The sequence below is a fragment of the Lygodium microphyllum genome, chromosome 20, assembly GCF_053477565.2.
Source record: "Lygodium microphyllum isolate KBCC chromosome 20, Lygodium_microphyllum_v1.1.10, whole genome shotgun sequence".
In the NCBI taxonomy this organism is placed as follows: domain Eukaryota; kingdom Viridiplantae; phylum Streptophyta; class Polypodiopsida; order Schizaeales; family Lygodiaceae; genus Lygodium; species Lygodium microphyllum.
In genome coordinates this window covers 57,714,359-57,738,710 of record NC_141154.1, presented here as the reverse complement: position 1 = coordinate 57,738,710, position 24,352 = coordinate 57,714,359, and the positions used below count along the sequence as shown (strand labels likewise).

Genomic DNA, 24,352 nt, shown 5'->3' with positions numbered 1-24,352 from the left:
GGGGGGGGGCGGGGGCGGCGGGGCGGGTAAGGCTTCCAGTAAAAACTGGTCTGCTGTTTTTAGGAAATTAGAAGTATGTGGAGGGTGATTATCATAAAGATGATTGACGTACTACATTGAAATCTTTACAACATAAAGATGGGTTTATGTTGTAACTCGGTACATCATTGGAATTTTACATCGGGAAGATTTTTTTGAGGGTGCTTATTTCTCTCTCTCTTTTCTTGGAAAAATGAACACTAAGTTATGTCTCTACAGAAATGAAATATAAAAGGAATATGTATTAAATCCTCTAAAGCAATTTGGTCAAGGGAGTTGTGTTGTACAAGGCTAATAGAACTAGTCTGGTGACAACTAATGTCAAACCACAGCAAGAACTATTTGTCAGTACCTGTTTCCTATTGTTTCTTCAAAAACGGAAAATTTTATTGATAAACACCTAGAAGGTGGTAATGCAAAATCCAAACATTGTGTAGGATGCCAATGTTAGAGTTAAAAATAAATTGGTGTCAATAAACTCTTGGACCAAGATAAAGGACAATACAACTGGTGGTTTATTGGCACTGATGATAGAACAGAAAGCAAAAAAGTGTCAGTGTGCTGATAGAAGAAATTCTAATATAAGGGCAGGGTGAAAAGCCAGTATGTGGTGTACAATGCCAGGCCATATGTGAGTTTGCTGGAATGCTGTGTAGTATCAACATGTTCCCCCCCCTCATGAGCTCAGAATCACCTTGCACTCTCTGCTTTCTTTCATGGAGAGTGCAAATGATCTCCATCTGGATCATAGGAAAGGTCTCTATTGTGGCCATGCCATATATGTTACAGGATGACAATATCTAAGTGTCCAGATATACAGGGTAAATAACAGTAGTAATGGTGTTGGACAAAGACGGAGTCCAAAAGAGGACAAATGATAACATGCTTTATAGATGGTATGAAGTTCAACAATGAAAGTTGGACAATATGAGTATGGTGCATTGTGCGTGATCTGCAATTATGCTGGATGTGCTTTGAACACGCTAGGTATATGCCCAATCTAGTTTTGGATTTTGAATCTTTCAATTAGTTGATTGAATCTTTTCAGTAGTCAATGCTTTGTTTGTTTTTGTGGTGCCTCTTAATAGATTTTTCCTCTCTCTAAAAAAACCACATCTAATGTTGTGTTACTGAGGACATGATTTGTAGGAAACACACCCCCATAAGCACATGTGCACACAAAAGATATATGCAAATCTGTCCCTTAATGTTATTTAGTTTTTGCTGTGGGATCTTGTACTCTATGTTTTCTTCCCTTCGAAAGTCATTCATTGATGAGACTTGAAAGGGATCCCTACCCTTAAGTATACCATTGAATAGAGATTTATTTTCAAATAAACAACTTTCTAATCTGCAGAGAGTACATGCAATGGGCGATGTATATCCAAAAGGAGTGAAGCTTCGTAAAGGGGACTATACACTATGCCTACATCTAAGGTAAACATTTCCTCTATTCTTTGTAGAGGAAGGTGTGAACAATTTTCTTTTTTCAATTTCCAAAACCAGTTTTTTTGTCAACAGTGAGCTCGAAGTGTGATTCCAGAATTTATCACAGAGCATGATTTTATACGCAGCAATGTCTGTCTCTTTGAATGATCACTTTTTTGGGGGGCCAGGTGGATTGGGGAGGTTTGTAGTTTCAAGTTTTTAGCCTTTTTCCATTTGGGTAGGTGCAACCATGCTATTAATCATTATTAGTGTACAGAGATGGCTATGCTCAATGTAAACGGAACCCTAATAAAAAGAACAAAGGCCTTCCTGAACCTACTATTGGGTTGAAATTTTCATTCCTAAGCAAGAATTTTAGTAAAATCTTATGGATGTTTTTGGCTTACTCTGTCCTCCAATGGTGGATTTGTCATTCTGATATTATCTTGAATTCTCTTCCAAAGTTAATATTGGGTAGATCATCTTTCAAACCAGTGCCAAGTGTAGGGAACTACATGTTGAGAAGGTAAAAGTCTGTGAGAACTACATAGCCTCCCAAAACCATGTTTCTCTACTGTGCTCATCTTTTTTTGGAAAGGATGTACAAATGTCTGTCTTCATCTGGTTGCATTTATTCTGTTGCACTTCTTGTTGCTATGATGTTTTTGAGGTGTTTCAGGGAGAGAATCATGAATTCTAGGTGATTCATAGTTCAGGACATTTTGAATTGATGTGTTGAATTACTAGAAAATTTTACCACCAGATGCATTATCCTGTTCCTTGTGCTTCCAACTTTGGCACAAGCTAGGGCTGGGATTTTACAATCTTTGCTTGTGTTTATTTTGACTTGTTGATTTGTTGGCTAACATCTTATTAGAGTCATTCTTGTTTTATGGTGTTCAAGGTTGCAATGCCTCAGTGGAATTTTTTGAATGCAGGCATGACAATATGCAGTATTTGGAGAAATTAAGAAAGGCTGTCGCTTTCATTGACAGAAGTTTGGATGAAAAGGTTTGCGCTGTCTATTGCTGTCTTTAAGGTGGATAAGTTTCAAGGAACAATATCATACAGCGTTGTCATGGAGATGCTTGGCTATATGGTGCTAACTTAATGTATGAACTTACAAATTGGCTTTACAGTTGCCTTTTCTGCAAGGAATTGGTTGTGCTAGGTTAGCTCACATGCTCTCTCTCTTTGTTGCAAGAGAAACATCTATTCATTCTCTCCTCGTAAAATACTTTCCTGAGGTAATAGTACATAATAAGCCTTGTTTATGACTAGAATGCATTATAGAAAGATGAAGTCTACTACAAAGGCTATATAAGTATAAAATGGTAATCTGGCTGAAAGCTATCCAGATTGCTAATGCCTTGTTGCTTGCACACATTCACTCTTCTATCTTCAGCTTGTTAAAGGCATGGTTCTCTGTTGCTACCACTGTCCTTGTCCTGTCATCCGATTGCATTGTCTGCCTTGTATGCCTCACTAGCAGAGCTAGCTGCTGTTTTTGTATGCACATGGAGTCCCTGCACCACCCAGGGGGCCGTGTGGGTGGTTGGGCTTTTGTGTGTGTGTGTGTGTGTGTTTTTTTTTGGGGGGGGGGGTTTGGTTGGTGGGGGGGCATGGGTAGATGATGTCATGTAGGTCAATGTCATTACTGAAACCTGCAGTCCAAATGAACCAAGCAGCAGTACTTGCAATCGGTTCTTATCTATGGCAAATTGCAATACCCCTTAGTCCACTCTGCCTAAGAATTCTGGCTCAGGGATCATTCTTAAGTACCTGCGAATAATGGGAAGGGAAGATTCTGATATCCACTTGCTAGGCCTTTGTTTGTCCACCTTAGAAGGGGACAAGTTATTAGCGAGAATTTGGCAGTAGCCTCTGCCATAACTTATAATTGGAGCCTGCTGCCCTGCAAAAGCTGAGAAGAAATTAAGGTTCTGTAGGGTGCAATACAGAGTAGTGGACAGCAAACTCAATATAGAAATTACAGTCAATGTTCATATGAGTTACCCAAGAGATCTTGTTGGAGCAACTTTGCATTCAATATTCTGGTACTCTCCAATGCACATAAAATGAATAAAAACAGGTAAGAGGACAGTGGCAGCTCTGCCAAACACTGTAAGACACAATGAAGTGATACATGTGTTTGCAGGTCACTAGTGACAAGTAACTGATAGTGTTTAGCTTACTGTTTTTCCTTTTCTTTTGTGATGACAGAACCAGATTCGTTTGGCTGTCTACACTTGTATAGATGGTGGGATTACTGGTGCACACAGTTGCAAGGTGTCTGCATTAGTCAGTGGGTAAGATAAAAGGACTGTGCATTTGTATATGTGCAAAGGGACCTGTTTTAAGAAAGTGGTAGAAAATACTTCTCTGTTACGAGTGGAAGTTCATGATTCTATTGCATAGACTGAGAGGCCAGCATCATCACAGGCAGGCCTAATGATACCTCTAAACTAAAATTAGAGTTGTTGGTAGAAAGGAGCTGATTCTTTCACATTGTTGGTGTATCTAGATTGTGCTTTCTAGTCAGTTTGTTTTCCATAGAAGGTTCCTGTGGTCATGAAAGTAACTCATTTTATCTATAATGTTGCAGAGAATCTCAAGCATTGTACATTGCTTCTCCACCTGAGGACAAGATACCCAAGGTGAACATACCTGGTGCATGTTTCTGAAAGCAACCTGACAGTCACAAAAGTGTTCATCTAAACAGGACTTGCAATATACTTTTCAAAGAAACTCGATTCTATTCAAAGAAACTTGCAACTAGTCAAATAAACAAAATTACGTGCTCCATCAAATAAACAAAAGTAAATGCAATAGGAATCTTGTAGATGAGTATGATGATAATGCAAAGAAAGCATGTCTGGTCTGTCTGCTCTCAGGAGAGTATGTGATACATGGACTGTGTGGAGAGAGAATCTTGTGGTCTACATTGCCAGACTGTATGTTCTCCTTACAAAAAAGTGTGCTTGAATCCCAAATATCAAACATGCCTCCTGATGCACTCAAAGCCATCTTGCAATTTTCACTATCATGCTTTGGGAGTGTCAATGATCTCTGTAGTGCTATGGATTGGTATTTATACATGAAGAAGGCTCGTGATGGCAATCTTATGATTTTGATACTCTATGTGGATTATATGCTTATTGCTAAGAAAGATCATGATGAGCTGGATGCCTTGAAAGCTCTGCTCATGAAGAGCTTTGAGATGAAGGATATGGGATAGGCCTGTCCTTTATCTGTCACAAAAGGAGCATATCCAGAAAGTCCTTGAGCAGTTTCATATGCAGGATGGTGGAAATTGTCTTTAGCAGAAAGATGGCTGGTGTAAAGCGAATGCAACAGAAGCTCCTGTTGATGTGGACAATCACATAGATTTGGAGATCTAGACCCTTTTCAGCTGGACAAGCAACTAGTAACTTGGGTGGGAACCTACAGGAGTATCAGTTCCTTTTTCAGGGAGGAGGAGAGACGGCCGCAGTGCAGATGGACAACTAGGAGGATGCACATTGCTGGAGCAGATATTGACAGAGGCTGTTGCAGAGACTTGTCACTTCAGTGGGACCCTGAGGAGTGGGTATGGAGAGATCTGTTTGCAATGATGCCTTGGGGTGGCTCTCTTTGGGTATACTACTAGGCTGCAGAGGAGGATATAGATGAGAAAGATTAGAGTGGTGAGAGCTGCGGGTTAGCATTGGGCTGGGTAGGTAGATCACAGCCTTTTCTTGCAGACTTTAAGAGGAGATTGGAGGACAGTTTTAGACCAAGAAAGATTTCACTCTTTCTTTGGTTATTAGCATAGAGGAGTTTAGAAGTTGGTGTATGACTTGGCTAGGGTAGAGATCCTACCCCTTGTGCTGAGGAGACACAGTAGTGCTGCATCTGGGATTGCCCAAGGGGTCAAGCGGTTTTGGAGGAGAACCTTTAGGATGGTGTTTCATGGCAGTGCAGGCTCCATGATTAGTACTTTGAGAATGGTTTCATGGCAGTGCAGGCTCCATGATTAGTGCAGGCTCCATGATTAGTACTTTGATTAGTGCAGGCTCCAAGCTGCAACCCAACCTGCTTTGTACTCCCCAAACTGCTTTGTGCTCGCCAAGCTGTAAGCCAATGTGGCTCTTTATCTTGTTGTAGATTAGTGTCTACCTGTTGACCTCCCTCTGGTAGCTTGGTGGTCTCTGATGTAGGACATGTTATGAGCTTTGCCAGACCCCCCGAAGGCCACACAAGAAAGAAAAACAGGGGAGATTGGTGGGGTCTTTCATGATAATTCTATAGAGGGACAGGAACAGTCTCAAGTGCATTCCAAAGCAAGGCCAAATCAGTGTTGGAGGAGAAGCTTCGAATTTTCCCACTTCCTGTGCAGTCTTTGACCACCAGCATGCCTACAAGGACAGGCTCTTATACTCTGGGTCAATGATCCCTAGACCACCTGGCCTTCCATAGACCACCCTCTCCTAGTCTTCCTACAGCTGCAAACTTATTTTGCTGGAGGGCTCCAAAGGTGAACTCCATGCTTTTATCCTCAATATTCACTAGGGCTGCCATTATTTACCCTTAGCAAAACTGTGAGAAGTGCATGGATGTGCATAGAATTTGTTGGGCAATCAGCAAGCTCACTCTTCTTGGAGGGTTGGTGGTTTATAGGAGAGCATGTGCTTGCACTTGAAAGCCAGTGCCATCACTGGCTTTGCTCTAGCTCTGTAGCTGTCTATCATTTTTGTTAGGTGCTGCCTGCATAGATCTTGTATATTCCTCCTAATAACAAGAGCCATTGATGCATTTCATGCTGCTCGCAGTCCCCGTCTTTTTCAAGGTTATACTGCACCTCTTCCTGCATGGGCCTATCTCCCTTAGTACCTGAGTTTGCTATGGATTAATCAGACATTGCGGCTCTGCAAATGGGCCCCTGAATGCTTATGAACCAGCAAGACCATGTGCAACAGCACTGGCTGTCATGCATTATGTCTATTCAGCCCACATAAAATATTGGCTGGCAGTCAGGACATTGTTGTTTCCTACATCAGTTACTACCTTTTACTACTGAAAGTACCAAGAACAGCTGCGATTGGGAATTACACTAACCTCTTACTTCAGTTACTGCTGCTTAACTGGTGGCTAATACGGCATAACCAGCTCACAGGAACTAAGGCCTTACACTATACATAAGTCTTTAGTGCCTGGTACATTCCTTGATTAACACTAACTGAAGGCATTAAGCAGGATGGTCTATTTCTCAGTGAAACAGGCTGCCTTGACTGCCTTTTAATCCTCAAAGAAGCAATAACATATAACCGCTATCCTTGTTTTAACTAAGGCAAATGACATGCTTCCTTCATGATGCCATGCCATTACTTAAGCTTTAGCATTTACTGCCATATCTGTGCATCAAGCATTTTTTGCTGGTATTGCAGCTTGTGAAAGGCATGGCCTCCTCCCTAGGGGATGTCCACATGCTGTAGGCATGTCAATTTTTAATTTGGTTTTATAAACACCAAGTATACAGAGCTGTATGACAACTGTTTATTCATGTTACTTCCATAACATGCTGACATTGTCAGTATTCTAATGGAAGAAAAAGGTTTCTGACCTACTAAGGTTCGCTTACATAATTAAGTTCATAAATTACATCTGCCTTGGAAGCATTAATATAGGCGCTCTTTTACACCACCTCCCAACAGCCTATTAGAAAAAATGCATATTCTGGCATTAACACATGCTCTAAGGCTTCTCATAAGCTCTTCTGTTTCTTTAAACCATCCTCTTTGAAAAAAATGAAGGGGCTTTCAATAATTAGGCAGTCTTATTCTGGTGCAAATACCAGAACACAAAACCTTTGTAACAGCAAGGCCGACTCATTGCATAAGTCTCAGCATCTATTATGTCTTAAGGGAGAGCCTTCTTATGCGTATGTACACTTCCAATCCTTTCGTTGCATCTAGACGGGGGCTAAGTGAGTGCTGCACTCCTTAAACACTATCAAGACTGACACCTTTTTATTGAATCCAGTAATGTATATTTGTGAATTTGGTGACCAGGATAGCAATTGGGTTAAGCCATTTAACACCGATAACCCAGGTTTTTCATCTTAGTTCGTACTAGCTAAATTCTTGTCAGACTTGCAGGTAACAGGCTTAGACCCTTCCAACTCTCACAAATCTGTCTTGTTCATATTCTCAAATCTATGGCATCTGTTTTGTAAAACTTCAAGTGTTGAATCAAGTACTGAAAATTCAGGTATTTCTTGATGTGTTGTCCATGCAAAAAGGCTATTTCATGAGTACATCTTGGCCCTCCTTTGTGCAAATGCTATTGAGCATTAAACCCATTGTTCAAGAGGATTATTATACTTTTCTGCGTGCGCGCGTGCGCACACACACACACACACAGAGAGAGAGAGAGAGAGAGAGAGAGAGAGAGAGAGAGAGAGAGAGAGAGTCGTTTGCAAATTGCCTCTGGCTCGTTGCCATGATTCGTGTAACCTTTTCAGTGCATTACTACGGGGCTTCCCCACACGGCCCTCGTGTATCTTGTAATCAGAAAATAGAGAGAGAGAGAGAAAGAGAAAACCTCTTCACATGATGGCTTTGTGTCATCATGTATCTTGTAATCCAGTAATCTTGTACTTTTTTCGTAATTAATACAATTACCTTTTACGAAAAAAAAAAAAAAAAAAAAACAGAGTCGTTTGCTTGTGCAGGATGTTCCACTTGGTACGGTTCTTTTGGGGAAAATCACCTATGGAACGCTCGCTCTTGGGAATGGCAAGGATGAGAAAAATGGTCGAGGTTGCCCTGCCTCTTATCAATTGGCATGCATAGTTCCACCACTTCCAAAGGTTTATCAAGTTGTTATGCTATGTTTTTGAAATAAGTGATTTTGGTGCTCTCTTTTTTATGTCCATCACATTCTGCTGTTAGTTCAGTCAGCTGAGAGACCACTGTGTAGATACTTCATAAGAAGTTGAGTTGATAAGTGATTGGACTCAAAATGTAGGCACCTTCTCTGAAAGACGGCTTAATGCGTCTCTCTCCTTTGTCACTTGAGATAGGATAGTTTGTTGTATATCAAAACCATTGAGATAAATAGTATATTCATAAGAAGTTGAGTTGGTATTACTATGGTAAGGGTTGCTTGTATTTTCTAGATCGTATCTCTTTGACATTCTACTCTTTAGGTTTGATGATTGATAAATGCTTTCAGTTCTCATTTGAAGGCTTTCACCTTGAGCATTTGCCTTGTTTCTGAAGGCAAGATTTTCCTACACAGTAATGTGTAAATTCGGGAAAGTGTGTGTGTGTTCGCAAGTATGCATGGTATGCACATGTTCTTATGTGTTTAAGTGTGCTACCTCCTACTGCAGGGGCACAATTTGAGGCTTTGTTGGATACATCTAGTGTTCAATGTCTACTACACATCTGAATAGAATCTATTTGTCCAGACAATTTTTACTAATTTTGAATGTTTCTATCCTTGAAAGGTTTGAGCCAACGAGGGAAAGCCTTGAAGATCCGACAAGTGTTAGAACACATGTCATTAAAGCTTGTCTTGAGTTGTCTTGAATGGTCAAGTGAGTGTCTTGAATTCGCCGCACCATGCTAGCTTGCTGCTGCCTTCCCCAGCCTCCTGCTTTAGTCAGGCATATCTGCCCTCGAGCTCCTTGTCGCCATCATCTAGCCACCTCGTCGTGTCTACACTTGACCACATGCTGTCCTTGTAACCAGCATCATGGTCATGTGCGTGTGTTTTGACCACACCATGCTAGCGTGGTGTGCTTCATGTTGTCGCCTTCCCCAGCCTCTTCCTCTAGTCAACAAGCATATACGCTCGCGAGCCAGTTGTCACCATCATCTAGCCAGCTCATCATCTCGAAACCTAACCATGTGCTGCCCCTGTAACCAGCATTCCCATCCCTTAATATTGCGCCTCTCTTGCCCCCTTTGTTTGTTGGTGTGCTGCCACATGTGCTACTTCCCATCACTCCCACCTCATCCCTTGTCCCCTCCTCATGGTCTTCACTGAAACTCTCTTTAAACTTCTATCTATGGCTCTAGTTTAACAAGTCTCAGAAAAGTAAGAAATGCAAGAAACTTCACAATAGTCAAATGAATGAGAAAACTCAATTCACGAGATATCAGTCGATTCATAAGAGAGCACAGTGCTGCCCCATGGTTTCATGGTCGATGCTTGCATGCCAATCATGTTTTATCTTGAGGTGGATCTAGACATGAGAGACAAAGTGGCTGCCATGAAGATGCCATCTGTGGCAGAGACTAGTGGGAAATTGAGCATCAACACATTACTTTGAAGGACATTAACCAGGCAGCTGCTACAAACATACTCTTAACAGCTGCTACAAGCATCCCTGTTAGGGTTAGTTGAGTAAATCTTCTAGCAAATGGGCGTTCAAGGGTCAGTTTCAACACTTCAAAGCAGCTCGAGATGGCAGTAGACTGTCAGTAGCATGATTTTCTCATGTCAGTGGGGTTCTTTGATAGCTCGTTCAAGGGCAGGAATTTGTAAACTTTGGATTAGTAGGGTAGCTGGTTAAAAAGGTCTGACTAGCTCTTTGATTTCCCACCAAATCTAGTGGTAACATAACCCCAAACTAAATGCATGAGAGGCTGTGACAAAAGCGAGCACATATACTATACAAAATTGATCTCACACACACACACACACACACACACACACACACACACACACATGCACACCCACTTATCTTTTGTGGAAATATCTTAGTAAGTCAACTGTGGAAATATCTTAGTAAGTCAACATTGTACCAGGAGGTGGATGACGGGCACTCCTAAGGGTGGAAGTTGATCACCAACAACATTACTAGGATCATTCAGACTATGGTATAGTCGTACCAATGGCCTTCAGGATGGCTCTGCATCTGGACAAAAACTATTCACTCTCTTCACTGTAGATGGGCGATATTGTAAGGTCCTCTTGCTGCTTTGGTGTATATGTGGTAGAGAGACCCATGTGTGGGGTCCTTTTTACTGCTTTGGCCTCGCCTTTCCCTTCTTCATCAATTTGTGGCCTGTAGGTTGTTTCCTCTGCAAGAATCTACTGTGACTGGTTTTTTAGGTCTGTTCTGTTAATGACAGAAGTGCTGCTCCAGTTCGTGGTCATCTGTGGTTTCATGGGATCACTCCTTGCTGCAAGTTCATAACCTGCAGTCCTGTTGATCACTGCAACTCTTAGAGGCTTTTTTTTGACTCTGGTTCCACATGCACAGAGAGCTGAACCAAATTTGTAGAAACGTAGGAAGAAAGACAGAGAGAGGAAGAAATGGCAGCATGAAACAAAACCTGAAGGAGAAGAGTGGATTTTAGAGCTGAGGCCACACACAGAAAAACTCAGCAGAGATACTGTACAGTTAGTTAAAAGATGCATGCAGTTAAGCACAAGCCTGAATCAGACACTGCAGACAACAAATGAGATCAGGGGTGCTTCTCTCTCTTTTTTTTCGTGAAGATAATTGAATTAAGTAGTAAATATTTACATCAGACCATCAGGTCATCAGAGAAACACACTCTCTAAATTGGGTCGGGAGGAGCGGCAGTGTTATTCAGGGAGGAGCTACAGCAGATGATCCAGGTAGTCCGTAGAGATTAGCAGGCCAGATACATGTGGGTGAGAGTGCGTGGTGATGAACGCACTTTGTATGTTGCCATATGCTATTTCCCTCCTATGACATCCCGATACACCCCACCCAAGGGGCAATCACCATATGTGGCTTTGGATGAGGATATTTGGGAGTTCTCGAAGGAGGAGAGGTTATCTTACTAGGAAACTTTAATGCTAGGACAGCCTCCCATCAGGTGTCTTTCTTTGATGCATCTGAGGAGCTGGAGAGCACATCTCAGGATATGGGGGAAGTCACCGAATATGGGAGATACCTTGTGGAGATGGGCACAACACACAGGTTGGCCATTCTCAATGGCATGGCTAGATACCCCCTATTTGGTTCCTTCACTTGTTATCCTCACCGACACGGTGCCAGCACAGTAGACTATGTTCTTACCCCACCGATGCTGATATCTCACATCTTGGACCTCTCAATATCCCCACGCCTTCTCGGAGTTGCAGCGGATCATGCCTACCTATCATTCACCATCGACTTCCAATTCACTGACATGCAAACCCATCTTGCAGCTCATCGACACCTGAGATACCTCTTTTCCAGAGAGAGAAAGGATATCTACGAGGGGGAGATCCTTAGATTGTTACCTTATGCAGACTCTGACGTTCCATTAGAGGAGTTGACTCAGCAGTTTAGTAAGGCCCTACACATCGTTGCAGGTGTAGCCTTCCCACACTCATGACCCACATAGAGAGCCTCCACCGGTGTTACACCTCGGAACAGCTGGTACGATGATGAGTGCCGTGAGACGAGAGCATGGCTATAGAGAGAGATAGCACTAGGGTCCACTACCCGCAGACAGGCACAAATATGCTTTAGACGCCTCACAGGGTGGAAGAAGAGAATATTCTTGGACCAACTGGAGCGAGATCTATATTAGTTATTCTTGAGCCAGGACTCTAGAGAGGCTTGGAGGCTTTTCAGAGAGCATTGCCCGACCACACCTATTACGTCCACCACTGTATGGGAGGAGTATGCAGCTAGTCTTAATACTGTGCAGGGTCAGCCACCTCTTCATGACCCACTTGAGCCTTGTCCAGAGACCGCCACTTTCTTTACAGAAAGTAGGGTCCGAGAGGCCATTGATAGACTAAGGAGAGGAAAGGCACAAGATCATGATGGATTAGTAGCCGAGCACTTAATCCATGCTAGAGATTTGGTGGCAGGATTCCTAGCTTACATGTTTAACAGAGCCATGTGTGAAGGCCTACCAAAAAGTTGGAGCATGACACTATTGTGCCTATTTTCAAGTCAAGGGACCCAACTCTACCTAGTAACTATCGAACTATCATGGTTGGGCATACATTGGCTAAGTTATATGCTTTCATCGCTGCACCTTGGACTTTCTTCACCGTGCAGGAGGGGCCTGTCTAGCTCTTGACAAGGGTCAGCGAGACAAGGGGATTGCTTTCCTTTCATGGAGGAGGATTCGAGTGATTGGCCTTCAAGAAAAGACATGGAAGTTGGATCCTTTTGTCTTCTGGCAGGAGCTCAAGGAGTGGCGCCTCTGAATCTGGGAGGGCAAGCCACTTGATGAGTTGGAGTGGGATCCTGGAGAGTGGCTATGGCTAGCCACTGCGGTTGCCAAAATGCCACCAAGGTTCCTGGAGTACACTGACAGGATTGACAGACACGTACTGATGCATAAGGATATGGATTGGGTGCCGTCGTGTAGCAGGCACTGAGCGGAGCATGGCATCATGGAGCCTTTTCGACGGACCTTTTGGTGCCGCCTATGGGATAGCTGGAGACCGAGGAGGGTATCGTATTTGCTATGGCTAGTGGCAGTTGTTCATGTATTGGTGCATATGAGAAGCTATCATTAAAGTAATGCTTCTAAATCTATTATTTTGTACTCTCTCTTTTGTTTTAAGCTCCCAAATTTATTTTAACTTCATCGTGTATGATCTTCTAGGTTGGGCTGCAAAATGGGGTGCAAGTTGTTACGGACAAATGCTTGGAATTGTGCATCTATGGGGTGGAAACTTAAGGTCGAGTTTGCGTCCGTAGTACGGACACCATGCGCTACACATTGTGTAGATCTTCTTATGGAAGATATAACAAGTTGCAGTGGGTGGGGAGGATTGTCAATGATGTTTGCACAATCGTTGGCTTTGTCAACTGCAAGGTCCGAGTTCTTTCAATTTATTGCTCATACTCAAAGTTGGAGTTAATGAAGTCCTTGAAGACTCAATTTGCATCTCTTTGATGTTTTCAATAAGCTACAAAAAACAATCATATTAGATGACTTTAAGGAGTGGCTTGAAGGGGAGTCCACATCAAGTCAAGTGGAAGCAAAGGCCATTTAAAGCTTTGCTTAAAGAAGGAATTTTGGATGGATGTGAGAGGCATTGTCATTATCGTCACTCCCATCTATAAGGTACTTCTCATGATAGACATGGAGGGGACTACTATTAGCTGTCTCCATCATCTTATGGTGGATGTGATGGAGGAGATACAATCATCGATTATCTTGGTTGGGGAGACCTCTCCTTTATGGTATTATTTTTATTTCTTTTTGAAAAAAAATAATTTATGAGTTTTTGAATCTATAATTCATATTATTACACTCTTTCTTTTAAAATCTTACCTCTAAATCTGTATCCTCTTACACCTATTATAGTGATATCTTGGATACCACTTCTAAAAGAGAGAATATTCTCTTTTTGATGAAGAAGAGATGGGAGTGGATGAAGCGATCCATACATGGGTTTGCGGCACTCTTGCATCCTGTCTTAAAAAACCCTCTATCTTCATGGATGTCAATGTTGTTGCCGATCGCAATGCCTTTCTTCCAAAGGCTTTGATGGAAGAGCACCATGGTGCCATACTCCAAGAGCTCATCAATTATAGCAATTAAATGGGCACCGCTTTCGCATCTACCATTTGTTGGAAGCGGGAATCATTGGTGAAGCCCCTTTTTTTGTGGGAGTCATTTTGTTACTAATTGCCCTGCCTTCGAAGAGTGGCCTTACACATTCTTGTATAGGTTTGAAAATCTCTTTTCTTTTTTCATTTAATTCTAGTTACAACCTTGTAAGTTTAAAGTTTAAACTTAATTTTTCCTTACATGATTTAGGATTGTTCGTGGAGTACATGTGAGAAATTGGTGTTTCTATTCCCTCGTGCACACTAAAATTCGTAATAAGCTTGGCACACAACAATTGGAGTGACTAATTTATTTTTGCTCCAATTTACGCATGCTACGTAACATGCATGAGATGTCCATGGCAAGACATGTATCGTATAACTTTATTCATAGATTATGAAATATATTTAGAGAAGTTTCATCTATTTAATCTAAGTTTTTCATTTTTTAAATGTATAGATAAATGTGGATTTACTTAAGCTCTTTGGTAGCACACTTAAAAGTGTGAGTCGCAAGAGAGACTTGGAGAAGGAGTAATCTTAAGGGAGCTTTACGTGGAGCTCGAGAAGATAGACCCGCGGATCTCTCGCACTCGTATACGCCATGCTTGCGTTGTTATTCGCTCTCACACCGGTAATGATTGAGCCTCCACTTTGGCATCTACATCAGTTGCCCGTGATGCTCGCGGGGCCCTTAGATACTACACAAGGCATGGGAGTGGCTCGAGAAGTGCTCCTAGTTCAGCCTAGGCAGACATTACTATCACTGTGTCTCACATAGAGCTTAGAGAGCCCGAGTATGATGATAAGGGAAATGTCATTATTGAGGGTGATTTTGTTAAGGAGGGTGGTGACTCCTCAAGCAGCGACGAGGATGCTTCCACCTTCATTGCCGAGAGTGATATGAGCATCTAGAGTAGTCATGTATCTTGATTCAGATTGAGCCATGGATGATGGCTTTTGGGTGGTGTTCTCACCTGTCGTCGCATCGCCTGCTACCCCCACCCCCCGACTACTCCCTCACGTCTGCACTCGCCCTGCCGGTCACCTTGGCTGGTGCCCTTGGCCCCTCCCCGTTCTTTGCCTGCGGCCCCCGCTTGTAGCCCGTCCCCGCTCTATTCGTCGCCTCGCTCCACCTTTTTGCCCCGTCCCCGCCCTATTCGTCGCCCATAGGACTGGCTACACCTGATTGCCCAAACGGCATTTTTCCCCACCTGTCTGGCCTCCCATTCCGCCTGCCCGCTTTGCCCATCCTGCCCCAACATTTTGCACCCTCTTTCCCCCTCCCCCCCAAGCTACCCTCTGTTCCAGATTCCCCCCTTCTCCCCCAGGCTATCCTCTACTCCAGATCCCTGCCCCGGCGCGCTTTCTCCGTTCGCAATCTCAGACCCATCTGTAGCAAACACAGCAGTGTTGTCCCCTCCTGCCATTGATTCCCCCACCCTCAAGTTGCTCCCTCCATCTGCAACAACTCCCCCCCTAGGTAGTACCGCGATGTGATTGGTAGTTCTCTTAGAAGGGACGCGCAATGCAAACCTCTGGTCAGACGCCGGCACAGTCAGCGAGTGTCCCCTAGTCAAACACCTTGCGTGTAGTCCTCTCTGAGGAACAACTCTTAGACGTCCAAGCTAAGGAGCTGGAGCTAATGGAAACGACGATTTATGGTTAAGTAGTAGGACATTCCCCAGCCAGGGCCCAGCTTCGGGATTGGCTACACTCCATGCTGCGCATCGGGACAGCGCAAATCGAGGAGGCGGTCCCATTGGGCCAAGGGATCTTCATGCTCTGGCTTAGCTCGGCGGACGTAGCTCGCGAGTTACTCGCCAGTTCACCATATGCGTCCACGAAGGGGGTCATACACATGGTCCCCTGGTACAGGGGCTTTATTGTGAAGGCGTTTGCACTCCACAACAGGTCATACACATGGTCCCCTGGTACAGGGGCTTTACATTGAGTATCGGCAGTTGGTGGAAGACTTTGGATGGCTTTTCGGTACTATCCTTTCCACGTCCTTCGCGGATGCAATGACAGCTACAGGAGTCCCAAAGGTACGGGTGGCAGTGAAAGAGGTCAAGAATAGCCCATTGTTCCTAGAGATTGAGGTGGACGGGCACATCTTCAGGCAACAGATCATTGTGACGGGGCAGCCAACAGGCACTGCCACAACTTTGGGCATAAGGCAGCAGGTTGCATACGTTTCGGAGCCAAGGTGGCTCCGCCAACAGGCCCGCAGGTGGACGTTAATGGCTTCACACGGGTCGAGAGAGAACAGAGAGAGAGACAACAGAGGGGGCGCAGCCAGCATCTGAGACCCAGCCTCGGCAGCAGGGAGCAGGTGGGCGTGCGACGCCCCCGCAGCAGAGCACTCCACAGCCCCCCCCGTCCCCCCCACCCGGCAGGACCACAACCCCCCACATCCACTATCCGCACCACAGACTACCTCTTCTAAGTTCCCACAGCCCCCACACCCAGCTTCCTCCACATCCCATGCCCCCCCTCCCCATTGACCCTGGCCCATAGCCCCCCACTTCTAGGACCACCAGCCCTCCCCCCCCCCCCCCAAACACCCGCTATGTATTTCCGTCCATCCCACCATTCCTCGATGATCTCCCCCCCCCCCCCCCCCCCCCCCCCCCTCCCGTATCGAGCACCCCCCCTGATCCAGGCGATCCCCCCTAGACCCACCCTAGACCCACCCCCCTAGACCCACCCCCCCTCCTTCCACAGGAGGTGACGAGCCATACATGCCTGTATGCTCTTCGCACCAGCAGTCTCCCCCCTCCCATATAACCACCAGCTCATCCACCCCTACCGCTCGTCACACTTTATCGAGACAGGCACACCTGTTGCCACAGAAGTTCTTCCGCAGTGGCCCATGGTCCTACTTGAGAGTTGCGGAGTGCGGAGAGTTCCCACTACCTCTATAGGTGGGGATCTTCGTGGTTCGTAAGTCAGGGAGGGGGAAGGTCAATCTACTAGCACCACCGAATGGACCAAACTACGTTTTTTTTCTTCAGTCCTCTCATTCAAGGGAGTGAACAACGACACAGATAGAGGAAGAGTTGAAGAGTCAGGTGGCGGACCACACCTCCCAGTGGATTGGAGAAGGACTAGCATTGTTTGCACAGCAGTGGTCTGGTTGCATGATGGACATTAACTGGTGGGCTGGTGCCGAGGTCCCTTGCTTGAGCATTATCTTTCGAGCCCCTCCACAGTGGAAAGCTTCGAGAGATGTGATCAACTGGCCCCTGGTACATGCGGCCTGTTTCTACCATTGCATAGAGTCTCGACTCTCAGCATGGTTGATAGATGCATTGATAGTACCACCTGGAACTTCTATCACCCCTATGGTCTGGTGGAGGGCCACCCTGGGGGAATGGAGCTCGCCATCCAGACTGCCGGCAAACCGTATCTGCATGCCTCATAGGTCCTCGTCATCAGTAGCCTCTACACCGAACAGATGCCTGTTCCGATACTCATAGGTTTTTCATGAGCTTACACCTTGCATCCTACCCTTGTCGAACAAATCGACATCTTACTTCTACAGGAGCACAAGCTCACCCCCACCCAGGCTCAGTGGGTAGGCAGCAGAGCTAGGAGGAGGAGAGAGCACTCCGGCGGGACCTTGCAGCCACGCAAAGATTATTACAGGAGGCACTAGGGGATCCCACTCTCCATGCACAAGAGGTGCGTGTCCGAGCAGCGATTGCTAGCCTAGAGGACAAGCGCTCTGAGTTCTCTTTCCGTACCTCAGCAGCTTTCTGGGCGCGGAAGGGGGACACGATGTACAGGGAGTTTTTTCAAGTGCACCAGCTATTGAGATATCGAGCTCCACTCGTGATATGCCAGAGTGACCGTTGTGCATTTATATCACCGACTTGTTAGTTGCAGATGCGACTGGTACACCGCCCATGAATAATAGCTAGATGACAGCTATCCTTATCTACTCTAGTTCATGGCTCAGTTAGTATGCCAGCTTAGTTAGTCGAGTTTGGTTTGAGATCCATATATAGAGTTCTTCTATTTCTATGTACTAGAGTTCTTTTTGGCTTATACAACTAAGAAGAGGAAAACTGTTTTCAGCCTCCACCTGTGTGTGTATTCCCCCATTGTGCAAGTGAGAAAGCTAGAAGTGAGACTCCTTCCTTCTTTCCCATAATCTTGTCATGGTATCAGAGCCTGGTTCGTGGTAAGGAGCTCAAGAAAGCAAACCAAGTTCGCAGTGTTCTGGTAAGAGGACCAGTGTTGCTTTCATTTTTTGAGTTTGGGAGTAAGTCTCTGAAGGGTAGCACTGTCGGAAAGTGCAAGAGTGCATTGTCTTAGATTGAGACGCCGTTCGCGGTGTAGTAAGAGGACAGTATATGCTGCGGGAAAGGGCTTTAGCCCTTGGTTGCCCTGTTTTTTTGATTTGAGGCTATTTCGGGGTCTGTTTTGGAGGCGGAAGTTTTCCGTACGCACTCAAGAAAAGGCCCTGTTTTTTGCTGTGCGACCACTGTTCTATAGGTCGGTGAAAAGTTACCGTAGAAATTGTATCATATGCCTGTGTTCAAAGACATTGGGAGTTACAGAATCATCCTTGTTGCTTGTTGATGCAAAATCGTCACTAGGAAGTGACTGTGTGGTCAAATACCACTTTCGTCAGTTTTGCAGATTTGCCCTTGTGAGGTTGAAGTTGTGTTTTTTTGCAGTGACAGGATTTTTTGCAGTGTTCTGTAATGGCGTCTGATTCTCTTTCACAGATTGTCACTGAAAAGCTTGACAAGGATAACTTCGAAGCCTGGAAGTTTAGAATGAGGAATTTCCTTATGGGAAAATGATATTGGAAATTCGTTGCAGGAAATGAAGAAGAACCAGTTCTTCTTGATGTTTCCAATCAACAGCAAATGCAGGCATTTAAAGGATGGCATGAGAGAACCAGAAAAGTTATGTACTGGTTGTCCATCAGTATTTTAGACTATGATTGTGCATATTCAGGATGCAAGTACGCCAAAGGAGGCGTGGGATACTTTGTAAAAAATGTATAGAACAAATACGCAAGCCAGGAAAATGCAGCTCAAGCAATAGTTGCACAATGTGCAAAGAGAAAGTATGAGCATCAATGACTACCACATGAAGGTGAAGAAGATTGCAGATGCACTTGCTTCCATTGGGTCGCCAGTGGAAGATGATGATTTAGTTTCTGTGACCTTGAATGGTCTAGGAAAGGATTATGCACAGTTCCGAACATCCATTTCTGTCCGTGAAAGATTTTCTGATTTTGAGAAGTTGATTGCTTTTCTAATTTCTGAGGAGCAGAGAAATGGTGGTGCATCTTTTTCAGGAGGAACTTCAAAAGAAACTGTCTTCTACTCAAATGCTGGAAGAGGTAGAGGCAGAGGTAGAGGAGGCCGATCAGGAGGCCGTGGTAGAAATCAGAATATGCATTCAAACTCAAGAAAACCAGTCCTATGGAGAAGGACGTGGTAACTCTAGAGGCAGGGGGAGCCAAAGAGGTCGTGGTGGATGGCAAAGAGGCCAAAATGCAAACAACAATGTTGAATGCTACTACTGTGATAAAATGAGTCATATGGCTAAACACTGCTATAAAAAGTAGAATGACATCATGAATGGAAAATTGCAACAAGACAATTATGGATCTTCTAGTAGACAGGGTGATGACAGAAATGAGCATTTGTTTATGATGCAGCACATGAACAATTATGTGACAAGTGCAAAAGAAAGCAACGAAGTGTGGTATGTTGACTCAAGTGCGTCAAACCACATGACAGGTCATGCAGAATGGATGCAGGATGCAAGGAAAATGAAAAAACTAGGATTTGTGGAGACAGGTCATGATACTGTACATCATCCTATTGTGCAGATTGGAAAAATTCATTTGTCTATGCAGGATGGGAAAAAGAAATACCTGTCAGATGTATTTCATGTCCCGAATATCACCAAGAATCTGGTTTCGGTTGCTCAAATGGTTGAGTAGGGCTTACAGGTCAAATTTAATCCTCATAGATGCTTTGTTGAGGATATGAAAAATAAAGGTCGCTTGATAGCAAAAGGAAAGAAGAATGGCAGAATGTTTACGTTGGATGCAGACATGCTTGAATTGAGTGCAGCAATGTTTGCACATGGGACCGGTGTAGTTGCAGATATAGATATCTGGCATAAACGCATTGGTCATGTTAATGTACAACGACTTAAATCAATGCAAGCGCAAAATATTGTTGCAGGATTGCCTAAATTCAAGGTTGCAAAAATGCATAAGGTATGTGAAACCTGTCAATTTGGAAAACAGGCAAGGAAACCATTTCCTAGACATGTTCAAGAGAGTAAGAAGCCATTGAAATTAATCCACTCTGATGTGTGGACTACTAAAGCTGCATCTATTGGAGGCTGTCATTATTTTGTCACTTTTATTGATGACTATAGTAGAAAAGTTTGGGTGTATTTTATGAAAAAGAAAAGTGAAGTGTTTGGGCATTTCAAAACTCTTAAAGCTATGGTTGAAAAAGAAACATACTTGCAAATAAAATGCCTAAGGTCAGATGGAGGGGGAGAGTACCTCTCAAATGAGTTTGCAAGGTTTCTGCAGGAGTATGGCATAAAGCAGCAATATTCATGCAGTCATACCTCACAACAAAATGGAATTGCAGAAAAGAAAAATAGGCATATTGAAGAGGTATCTCGTGCCATACTCAACGAAAAAGACTTGCCAGATTTTTACTGGGCTGAAGCAGTTGCTACAACAGTCTACATAATGAATAGGACTTCTACTGCAGCAATACATGGGATGACTCCAGAGGAGAGGTATACTTGTAGGAAACTAGATATTTCTCATTTGAAATTTTTTTGTTGCATTGCCTATGTTCATGTGCTAGATGAGTTGAGATCCAAGTTGGATCCAAAAGCTGAGAAGTGCATCTTTATTGGTTACTCTCTGCAGTAGAAAGGGTATAGATGTTATAATCCTTCTACTCGTAAGTTTACAGTGAGCAGAGATGTTTTTGATGAGATGAGTAGCTGGTATAAACCAATAAATGTGATTGATGATGCAGATGCACAAAATGGTAATGCTGCACAGAATTCACAGCAGCAGTCACAAGATATTAGTGGACCTGGAGTGTCCTCTAGCAGTGGTTTACATTCTTCGCCATGGACAGGCAGATTGAGATAAGAAAAGTGTCCTCAAAGCAATGCAGATAGTGGTATGCAGGTATCACGAAAAGGAAAAGAGAAGGTAGATCAGCCCATGTTTTGATGTGAATGCAGGTCACTCTTATGTGGATAGTGAATCTAGTGGCTCACAACAGAGCATTGATGATGAGTTGGGTATTCCTTCTTTTGTTACACCTGGAGTAAGAAAGACCAGGGATGTTTTGAGAGCACCTGGAAGTGAGCCTACTTTGCACAGGTCTACCAGAGCTAGGTATCCTGTGGATAGGCTGAAATATGATGGATTTACAACCATTCACTATGCCTGTATAGTCAAAGTGATACAGGAACCAGAATCCACTTCTTTTGAGCAAGCCATGGGAAAAGAAAAATGGGAGAAAGCCATGGATGAAGAAATGGATGCCTTGGAAGCAAATGCTACATGGGAATTTGTATCTTTGCCTAAAGATAAGAATGCAATTGGTTGTAAGTGGGTTTATAAGGTGAAGCACAATGCAGATGGTTCTGTGAACAGATACAAGACAAGATTAGTAGTCAAGGGATATACACAAACATATGGCATTGATTATGAAGAAACATTCAGTCCGGTTACAAAGATGGCAACCGTAAGACCAGTCATTGCTATGGCTATATCAAAGGGATGGTCTTTACATCAGATGGATGTAAAGAATGCCTTCTTGCATGGTGATTTGCAAGGAGAGGTCTATATGGAGCAGCCACCAGGTTATGTGCATGCTATTCATCCTGAGTTAGTTTGCAGGTTGAAGAAAGCCTTGTATGGCTTGAAGCAAGCACCTAGAGCATGGTCTGATAAGATAGGACAGTATCTTGTCACTATTGGCTTTCAAATTTCCAAGGCAGATTTCTCACTTTATGTGAGAAAAACAGAGAGGTATTATGCTACTTGTCATTTATGTTGATGATTTGATTATCACAGGTGATAGTGATGAAGATATCCTTCATGTGAAAATGCTATTGAAGCAGAAGTTTGAGATGAAGGATTTGGGAGAGCTGCGTTATTTCTTGGGCATTGAGGTGATTAGATCACCAAGTGGGATATAGCTTTTGCAGAGGCAGTATGGATTGGACATGGTGTCCAAATAGAAAGGAACCGGTGTTGCTGAGAACGGAAATCGTCCCGATGGGGCAAAAGCCTCCCATGAGCATCAAAGCGCAAAGCAGAATCAAAAGCACTTTTATCAACCACACCAACTATAGGTACACACGAAGATTAAGGTTTCATGTAAAAACCCCTTACCTCTACATTGAAAAGTCTAAGTAACAGAAAGAGGAGATGGGTGAGTAGGTGTTGAACAAGATTCCTATTGAGCATTGCGTCTAGCCACAGTGACCCAGGAATCATCTTGAGGAGGCAGATCGGGACCAGCTGAATGCGACTAATGCTCAATATCAACGTGGGAAACATTCTTATTTCCATAATCATGTGCAGATCCACAGAACACTACAAAACCTTAGGGCTACTATCGCATTTAGAAATAAAATGGCCCAATTGGCCACATCGAAAGCAATGTCTAGCAAATGTCCCCCATTTGAGCTCAAACACCATCGTATGCAACCCAAGGACCTGAAAACGAATTTTAGTAGGCCGAGGTTTTCAGGTGTCCCAAATCATACAAGCCCTATTCCTATTATGGGAGGCCAAACAGGGCTCCACCAACACCTCGCCAAGGGATCTCTAAACCAAAGGAAGAAGTCTCCAGCGATGTGCAGGAAAATTAATTACCTTCACCCAGATTGGGCATGCCTACCATCCAAAAACAAGGAAATGTGTTGCATAATGCGAGCACGCATATCCGGAGTACGAAGAAGGACCTCAAAAAAACTCCTTCATTTTATTTAAATCTCTTCCGCGAGAGGAGCTTGCACTTCCCCAAGAACATCATCATGACGCGCATCATCACTCACAAGAATAGATTGTAACCAAGCATGAATCCAAGCAACCAAAGTAAGTCCAGCCCAGAAAATAAAGGATGGCTGTCCTGTCATGCATCAATATGTTGTAAAACTAGGTCAACTCCCATGATAGGAACCACATGATCCCCTTTCTGCTAGGAGCTCGCTTTACCCTCATTATCATGAACATAATCAGACAAGATTGTTGGCAGTGGCAAGCATAAGCTGGAAAGACTCATCAGCTTGTGAGCAAGAAAGACGAACACCTTGCTGAGGCGAATCCAGAGCACACAAAACTGGTGCCATCATCTTACGGTGTTTTACCATCTCATCCCCTTCCATTAACTGACGAGAATCCTCACCCAAAGAGTCACCATCCGACTGAATCAATTCTTTCTCATCCCCATGCTGAATATGCTGGTCAAGAAAAGCCACATCAATACCACTTGATGCCCACATATTAGCCATAATAAAAGTGCAGCCTTTGTGAGTGCTGCGTAGAATAGCAAACATGACAAGCATTGATTGAGGTAATAACTACAAATTTGCACTGGGTTGGAGCTCAAATCTGAAGGTGAAACTGTGAGTAACACCTTGTTTGTACACATGCCCTAGGTAAAAAACAGGTCGCTTTCACTTTATACAGCAGAAGAAGAGCAGAGCGCCATCACTGTACAAATGTCCTTATCAAAATCTGGTCTAGATCTCAAATCTGTGAGGATAGAAGTAGTTCTGGGAGGGTGAGATGGCAAGTCAAAGGGGAGAAGCATTGTGACACTGTGTGTGTGTGTGTGTGTGTGTGTGTGTGTGTGTTCGTCTTTATTAGGCCAATCCAACAACCTCGACATAGCCAGCACTTTTCCTTGCAGCAAATTCTCCTCCTTGTGAAAGTCAGCAGAGCACCAAATTATGAAACACGAAATCTCTTGCTAGGATGTAATCATATGAGAAAGGAGAAAAGACTGGGAGACCCTAATAGGCCTCGTGGAATTCAACACATACCAACAAGAAAGTTGAACAACAATGCGACCATGTGAGATACCAATCTTTTCAATAATTTTTTTTGTAATATCTGTCTAGGGATGACTGTGCACACACAAAGCCTAGAAAAGTGCCAATCTCAAAGCAACCATATGGAAATTAACATCCAATAAAGTAAATTTTCCAAGGGTTTTCAGTCAATTGTATCCAATAATAATATTAAAGGCCCCATATCCAAAGTGATCAAATCCACCTGTGTTGTGCATGAGGGCGATAGTTCAATTGAAGTACATG

The 24,352-nt window shown here is 43.8% G+C and overlaps 1 protein-coding gene across 3 annotated transcripts in view; it reads left to right on the top strand.

Moving 5' to 3' along the window:
• Window positions 1–24,352, top strand: part of TPP2 (tripeptidyl peptidase ii) — a 176,562-nt gene that overhangs the window by 130,032 nt on the left and 22,178 nt on the right. For all 3 annotated transcript variants that reach the window (XM_087701392.1, XM_087701391.1, XM_087701393.1), the window contains 5 exons: window positions 1,397–1,476; window positions 2,406–2,478; window positions 3,691–3,776; window positions 4,073–4,124; window positions 8,180–8,317. In XM_087701392.1, coding sequence (XP_087557518.1) covers window positions 1,397–1,476; window positions 2,406–2,478; window positions 3,691–3,776; window positions 4,073–4,124; window positions 8,180–8,317 — 429 coding nt within the window. The remainder of the gene's footprint in view (window positions 1–1,396; window positions 1,477–2,405; window positions 2,479–3,690; window positions 3,777–4,072; window positions 4,125–8,179; window positions 8,318–24,352) is intronic.